At 41.6% G+C, this 8624-nt stretch overlaps 1 protein-coding gene across 4 annotated transcripts in view; it reads left to right on the plus strand.

Annotated features, from left to right (window-relative positions):
• Positions 1-1677, plus strand: part of gramd1c (GRAM domain containing 1C) — a 61284-nt gene extending 59607 nt beyond the window's left edge. For all 4 annotated transcript variants that reach the window (XM_033023124.1, XM_033023125.1, XM_033023126.1 and 1 more), the window contains one exon: positions 631-1677. In XM_033023124.1, the coding sequence (XP_032879015.1) occupies positions 631-708 (78 nt within the window). In that variant the 3' untranslated portion in view covers positions 709-1677. The remainder of the gene's footprint in view (positions 1-630) is intronic.
• Positions 1678-8624: the final 6947 nt, after the last annotated feature.

Consider the following 8624-nt stretch of genomic DNA (forward strand, 5'->3'; position numbering starts at 1 on the left):
TAAATTATTGCTGACCAATGCTGACCACCATTGCAACTTGAATTCAAATGTTTCTCCCTACCTTATTTTTGTGACCTTCTTTAATCCTCGAACCCTCGCAGATCTGAACATCATAATCCAAGTATGTAACTAAATATATGCAGGATTCTAGAATTCAAATCAATGACTGGAGAAAGAACATTTTTGAAGAGCACACACTATTTATTTAAACAAAAAAAAAGTTTAAAAAACAGAAAAACTATTAATAAAGTAACAAGCAACTATTAACAAAGTACCAAAACAAAATAACGGGTCTCAGGGCCCTCTTTGCATTTGAGTCTCCTGTCACTGACAAGGCATACAGCCCATGGTCCAAACTCTCTCGCTCTCTCTCGAAGGTGAAGTGACTTCATGGTTACCATTTCCACATTACCTCCTGCTTACTACATATTGACGAAGCCACGTGTTGGGCAGAACGCTGAAGATAGCAGAAAGTTACATTGCATAGGGTAACTTGTAATGAATGCAACTCCTCTCCGAACCCATATGATAAAGTGACATCAATATGTAAACAATGCACATGAGGTCTTGGTGTTGATGTTCTGGAAAGTATTCATCTTTTCCATTTCAATGTTCTCTTTCATTTTGCAGTTGAAGAGTTCACTTGCAGCGATTCAGAAGAATTTTGAGCTGCACAATCGGACAATGAAGAGTACAAGTGAAATCTGAACAAACACTTCATCAGTGAAGAAAGAAAATTTAAATAGACGTTTATATGGTGCAACTGAATCCCACTGAGTACAACCCAGTATAGGTGATGGACTTGTATCCGGGTACGAATCAAACCCGCAACCTTAACTCAGGTTATTGTGCTTCCAGATCAGTAAAGCTGATACCCAACGATATAAAGCACACATATTATGCATTAAATGTAAATTCTACTGAGCCATTGTTAACTTTCAATGGTAATGAATATTTTGTGAATTTCAGCCGATTTAAAAATCAGTGATGTTCAATTATTGCACTTAAATCACTACGTCAGCTGTACTTTATAGCAACTTTAATTTCTACATGTTAACAATTCCAAGACTTGTTTGGCTGTGGACATTGCTAAACATGACTTCTCCATTTTCGTAAATCTATTTAATTTTATATAAGAACTGACATCCTGTTGTTGCACACATGGCTGAAGCTTGTACATAACGCAAAGTAATTCATTTGATTGCTGCTTAATTTGGATTAAATCCAATGCAATTTATGAAAGAAATTCTCAATTTTAAGAAAAATCATTGGTGGATTTTTGATGCATATTATCCTACAGTAAAGCTAGATTTATGACTCTCCCTAAAACAAGTTTTTTTTAATGAGATAACAAGCAGCATCAGTTGGGGATATTTTGCTATAATGTTTACATTTTGGAACATAATTATTGCACCTGTATTCAAAATAACTTTTAATAATTTCTAATGATGTTTGAAGATTTAAATAACTTTGCCTGCAATTTTCTGCTGTAATCTTTGGTCCCTTTACTTGCTGGGCAATGGATCGGGAGAAATCCATAGGAATGTCAAACTGATGCATTAATGACTTTTGGCCACTCCAATGAACACTATTTTTTACTCTCCATAGTTTAAACCCATGAAAGATCACAATGTCAAAACATTTTCTGTAATTAAGGAATAAAGGATTTTCAAGTAACTTGATTTCATTATGTCTAAAAACCTGCAAAGGCCAAAGGTTTTATGGGAGAGTGAAAGTGAACTTGAAAGTTATTTCAGCTTATTCAACACAGAGCAAATGGTCTACTCCTGCACCTATCTAGAACATAGTTGGAACTTGGACCCAAAATGCTGGAGTAACAGCGGGTCAGACAACTATTCGAGTCAAGATCCTTCTTCAGACTGAGAGTCAGGGGAGAGGGAAACTAAAGGTATGAAAAGGAACAAATCAGAGCTGGCACTGATGACCAGGGAAATGTGTAGCCCACAAGGTTGGGACCAGCAGGACGACTAGGGGGGAGAGGGGAGAGGGGCAGAGAGGAGGAGGAGGAACTACCTGAAATTAGAGAATTCATTATTCATACTGCTGGGTTGTAAGCTGTTAAGAGAAATCGCCCAGCTGGTTCCCGCCCCCCCCCCCCCATCCTCTCATCAGTCTGAAGAAGGGTCTCGACCCGAAACATCACCCATTTCTTCGCTCCATAGATGTTGCCTCACCCGCTGAGTTTCTCCAGCATTTTTGTCTACCTCCTGCTGGTTCCACTGTTCACATCCATATATTCCTCTATTATCACCTCTTCCACAGCCAACAATGGACCATTGTGGGTTTGATCTTTCCTTGGTCATCCCTTTTTCTGGAAATGCTGCCTGATATGTCAAGTTACTCCAGCATGTTGTGTCTATCTTTGGTATAAACTAGCATCTGCACATGATTGGAACTTGAACAAATCATTTGAACTAGAACAAAGGAAAGCATTACTTGTTATCCGCGATGTATATATAATACATTGAACTAGACTGGAAACAAATTTAACAGATCTTGGCAGTTAGAAAAAGCAATTTTACAAATCTTTCAGCAAATATATATTTGTTGTTTGTTGATCAATAGAAGGACTTGTTTCCCTGTTCTGTTTCTATCAGCAGAATTACCTCCAGGATGGGTCCCAGTCAATGCTAACAAGCCCTGTCAGATGGAATATAACAGGTCTAATTATTAGTGGTACTACATCTGTACTTGTAATGAATCTACACCTGTGTCACTTTGCAATCTAGTCTAATACTTGAGAGCAGAGGTGACCTGAGGGGCAACTTTATCCACAGAGGATGGTGGCTATGTGGAACGTGCCGCTGGCAGAAGTGGGGGAGGTTGGAGAAAGGTACACTTACAATGTTTAAAAAAAATACTTGCACGGGTTTGTGGATAAGAAAGATTTGGAGGGAGATGGGCCAAACACATTAAAATTGGAATAGGTCAGCTTTATCTTTTGGTCATAAGTGATAGGAGTATAATTAGGCCATTCAGCCCATCAAGTCTACTCCACCATTCAATCATGGCTGATCTATCTCTCCCTTCTCCCCATAACCTGACACCTGTACTAATCAAGAATCTATTTATCTCCGCCTTAAAAATATCCACTGATGGCCTCCACAGCTGGCAAAGAATTCCAGATTCACCACCCTCTGACCAAAGAAATCTCTCCTCATCTCCTTCCTAAATGTAGGAACGTTACAAAATGTTGAGATTTAAAAAATTAAGCCTGTAATTTACCCATCAAATAAAGCATAAAAATAACTTTAATTTGATACCTAATTCACTTTCATACCTTCAATATTAAAAAAGTTATGGTCTTTTTCATACTCAGAAATTAGCATCATGTTCCCTATTGCTCTTCCATTGACTTAACACAAAAGCTATGATCGAGGGCAGTCAATTGACATAAAAGCCCATAACTTTCTTAAACATTAAGAGAACTGAATGAAATTTTCAGTTATTATAGATTGGAACATCTTACTTGGATGACCTGAAATTAAAGCATATAATTAGTTAGTTACCTAATTGTAGCTAATTACAAAATTGACCGTTGTGACGGAAATAGTAATAAACACCCAGACTGCCTTGAAAATTCAAAAATGTGATATTCTCAAGATCAGAACTTTAATATTATTGTATTATATGCTGTAAGTCTGCAACAGACAGGTAAAGAAATTACAATTTCTAGCAAAAGACCAAGTCTTTATGGAGAAGATCAGCTGCTAGCTGGTACATTGGCATATCATAATCAGTAGCATCATCATACTCCTCAGATTGTAACCAATAAGCAACTCTGTACACCTTGTTTTTCCTCAACTTTTCAATTTTGGCATTGTAAATTACATGTTTTTGCTCATCTACCACGCATGACATGCCTTTCTGCCCACTACTTTCCCATTAAGAATGTCCTGTAGATCATCACATTTGGAGTAGTCCAAAATTTGGATAATCTCTGCGAATGCTGTCTAAATCAGTCTCTTTTGCTGGGCATTTGGATTGACAATTTTGCATTTCTTCTTCGGAGACATCTGTTTAAATTGTAAAAAAAAAAAACACTGAACAGCATTAACAGAAATAAGTTATTATTTCCAGTTTTAGAAATGATAAAGTTAAACGTTAAAACAAATAGTAAATAGCAAACCAAAAAAATCATATTCATCAAATTCATCTAAATTCAATTACTAGATCTAAACATCTATCCATTTCTTAAGAATTCTTAAGAACATCTATCCATTTCTTATATGCCAAATGGAAGGAGATTAATGTTTAATTCCCATAAATTAATCCAGAAACATCCACTCTCAAGATAATCAAAATCATTATTTTTTGCACAATACATCTGACTAAAACTGTACTGTGGATATTTAGTATAAAAATATTGATCATGGATAGGCAATAACACAAAATATACATGATTTAGATGTTCTTATGACATGATTGTGCAAAAAAAATAATGAATTTGATTATCTTGAGAGTGGATGTTTCCGAAATGTGATCAATTGGAATATGGCCGTTGCCATGATTTAAGACCCGATCGGCAGGCGAGACACGGTCGATTCGTATCGGGGCCTAAATAACATTTTTCACATCATAAAATTAAAATGAAGCCACACCAAAAAGCAAGATATTATGTTAAATAAATGACATACCTTTTGTTTTGTCCTGCACGTGATCCGTGATGTTGAAGGCGTTGAAGGCATTTTTAGTCACGTCAAAGTTCAATCTAGCGACGCAATCGACCAGCAACTTAAAAAAAAAACGGGGGCGGGATCGCAGAACGGATTTTCTTCATCAGCTAGCAGTCCGAGCAAATTCCTCTCCGACAACCAATACAAACCTGCATTTTAATCCTGCCCACCCCCCCCCCAAAGCCTCCGGAATTGCACACACAGGCAGCAGGCAGATCTGGAGCGCCACTGATGGTAGGTTTTGTAACAACAATACTAAAAGAATGTCCTTTAGTTCTGAGGGAGGCAATGACCTCTCGTTCTTGACTCTCCCACCAGTGGAAACATCCTCTCCACATCCACTCTTTCACTATTCTATATGTTTCAATGCAGTCCCCCGTCATTCTTCTAAATTCCAGCAAGTACAGGCCCAGTGCCGACAAATGCTCATCATAGCTTAACTTATTCCTGGGATCATTCTTGTAAACCTCCTCTGGATCCTCTCCAGAACCAGAACATCCTTTCTCAGATATGGTGCCCAAAATTGCTCACAATATTGCGATGTTTGGTGAACTGTGTGGGGTGGGAGGACCCATTGCTTCTCCCGTACAGCAGGTGGCGCTGCACAGGACAAAGGGAGATGTTGTGTACATAGTTTGTAGTGTGTGTCTGTGTGGGTTCAGCCATTTTTGTGTTGCCTTGCTGCCAGCATTGAGTAATGTAATAAAGACTTCTGTTGTAACCTTGAAGAGTCTCAAGTTTTGTGCAGACCTAGAAAACTAACACGAAAGTGGTGTCAGGAGTGGAACACTTCGGATTGCGTCCGAAGACCCAGATAAGAGCCTATTTTTCGATTTGTTTTTAATATATAAATGTTTGAGTTCTGTAGTGTACTCAAACTAACATGTCTCGGCAATTCGATCGTTTCGATCCCGAGCGAGGAAGGTGGTCGTCGTATTTAATGCGCGCTGAGTTTTATTTTGAAAGTATGGAAATTACGACTGACCAGAGGAAGAAGGCTCTCTTGTGTTCATCAATGTCTCCAGAAACATTTGTACTGCTTCAAAATTTACTTACAGAAGTAACTGAAGCCTCATATGCTGAAATCACAACAGGTTTGCAGCTGCATTTCGAAGAAAGGCGAAATTTCCTCGCAGCTCGCCTTGATTTCTACAGGACGGTGCAACAGGAAGGGCAATCGATCACCGAATTTCTTGCTGAACTTCACACCAAGGCAAAGGCATGTGATTTTAAAACTCAATTATGTGAAAAGTGCCAAGACAATGCATTGCGGGATAGACAGGTCATGGGCTGCAGGCACGCATTCATCCAGCAGGTGATTCTCAAAGAATCGGATGCCTCATTGAAGAATATGCTGCTGTGTGCTAAGATGGCCGAGCTGCTGAGTAAAGAACTGCACAAAATGGCCGGCGAAACATCATCGAAGCTCCCTCAGGAGGTGCATACAGTTCGTCAGACCAGACCCCCAAGGCCAGAAACCAGTTGATCGCCCCAGAGCAAATCCGGAGAAGGTGGGACAGTTTCAGAAGAGCCGTCCCCCTGTGGGGGGAGAATCAAAACCCTGCTACCGGTGCAGCTCGACTGCTCATCATCACCTTGAGTGCCCATATATCAAGTCCATTTGTTATGTCTGTTACCGAAAAGGTCATCTCCAGGCAGTGTGTCAATCCGTAGGAAAGCTGAGAAAAGGCAAGAAAGCACAAAACAGTCGACCAAATCGCGGAGACCATTTCTATTGAAGTGCTCGGTGTGTCTACAATCACCGACAAGACGAGGATTTCGCTGCGGTTCTCGAACGTCGATCTACAGTTCCAGGTGGACACTGGTGCGGCTGTGTCGCTAGTGGGTCAGGACATCTGGGAGAGGATCGGATCGCCGCAACTGAAACCGGCCAACATCCGCCTTTTCAGATACGGACGACAACCCAATCCCATGAAAGGCAAATGCACTGTCGCCGTTTCCTGTAATGATATGACAGAGATGTTGCCGATGATCGTCGTTGGTAAAGAAGGTACATCCTTGTGCGCCATCGACTGGATCCATGCTTTCAAGCTTGACATGAACGCCTTGATCTACGATGGATCAACTATAGCATTGTCATCGACTACGGATTGCAACATGGTCAGCAAGTGCGAGAATAACCTGCGAAAACAGGACGTCGAATGGCACTGGTCAAATAGTATGACCATGCATTCACCAGGTTGAAGGAGATGCTCGCCCAGAAGACGCGCTTGGTCCACTATGATCCATCGAAGCCGATCTCGCTGGCCGCCGATGCATCGCCTTATGGTCATGGAGCTGTAATCTCACAAACGGCACCGAATGGCAAGGAAGAACCAATCGCATTCGCATCCAAGACGCTGACGACCGCCGAGAAAAACTACAGTCAAGTGGAGAAAGAACAGCATTCAGATAAAGCAAATACTGATATACTTTCAAAAGAGAACACTGAGTAAAACTCTGTTGCTTCTGATCCTTTAGCAAGGGTTGTGAAACGCAAAAAAGGCTGGAAAAAAAGAGTGAAGCGAGGTCCAGCTAAATGGAGAAGTTCAAACTGGAAAGGGGAAATGATGTTTGGTGGACTGTGTGGTGTGGAGCATCTGTTGCTCCTCCCGTGCAGCAAGTGGCGCTGCACAGGACAAAGGGAGATGTTGTGTACATAGCAAAGATTCTCTATAATCTTTGGTACATAGTTCTCTCCTGTCTGTAGTGTGTGTCTGTGTGTGTGTGGGTGCAGCCATTTTTGAGTTGTCTTGCTGCCAGCATTGAGTAATGTAATAAAGACTTCTGTTGTAACCTTGAAGAGTCTCAAATTTTGTGCAGACCTAGAAAACGAACACGAAAAATATATCAAATGTGGTCTTAGAGAGCCTCAGCATATACATCCCTGTTTTTATATACAAGCCCTCTTGAAATAAATGCTAGCATTGAGTTTGCTTTCCTTACGACCAATTCCACTTGTCGATTTTTGGGAATCCTGTACCACCACTCCTGATCAGCCAGGACAAGTAGGGCCAAAGGGCCTGTGTTTGTGCTTGGTCTATAATCAATTCTAACCTTGTTCTGCTTTATAGTCATACAATGTGGCAACAATCCCTTCTGCCAACATGCCCCATCTACACTAGTCCCACCTGCTACAATGTGGCCCATATCTCTAAAACTATCCCATCCATGAAACTGTCCAATCTTCACTATAAATCCATCTTCACGATTTCACAGGAGCAAGAGAGATTATGTAGCAAGAAATATGATAATAAACAGGAACGAAATAGGATGAACGCGTTCATGCGTTGAAAGATAATATTTCCCCTCAGTGAGCTTGCATTAAATGTAGAAAACCAGGGAGAAAGTCTATAAAAGTGGGGGGGAAAGAAGGAAGAGTAAGTGAAGGCTTGGAATACACCAGGACATGGGCGGAAATCCAGGGGGGGGGGTCAGGGGGACACGTCCCCCCATGTTTTGAGAGGCGGGGTACAATCCCCCCCATGTTTTGTAATCCAGAGTTTGAAATTCAGTGATAAAAAAGTCTATTAAAAATCACCGCTTTCCGCGAGACAGTGGGGGTGGGACTGATGATCGACGGCGCAGATTGGACGAGAGAAACATCGGTCAGCAGGCAGTTGGGGGGGGTGGTGGACCATCGCCCGGTGCGGCTTAAAATCGGCCGCGGGATCTTCCTCCACCTCGCGGTCAAATTACTGCATCGAGGCGATCGAGGCTCCCGATGTTGAAGCCCCCGCCAGGCGTTGGAAGATCCTGGGGCCGATTTTAAGCCGCGCCGGGCGATGAAAGGCCCCGCGAACGGGCCGATTGAAGCCCCACGATTCGGAGCGGCCAAAGCTGCTGTTGCTGGAGTTCGGAGTCGGTCACCGACCAGGTCAGTTCCCGATTTTACCGTCCACAGGGCCCACGGCTGAAGCCTCGCAT

The sequence above is a fragment of the Amblyraja radiata genome, chromosome 6, assembly GCF_010909765.2.
Source record: "Amblyraja radiata isolate CabotCenter1 chromosome 6, sAmbRad1.1.pri, whole genome shotgun sequence".
NCBI lineage: Eukaryota > Metazoa > Chordata > Chondrichthyes > Rajiformes > Rajidae > Amblyraja > Amblyraja radiata.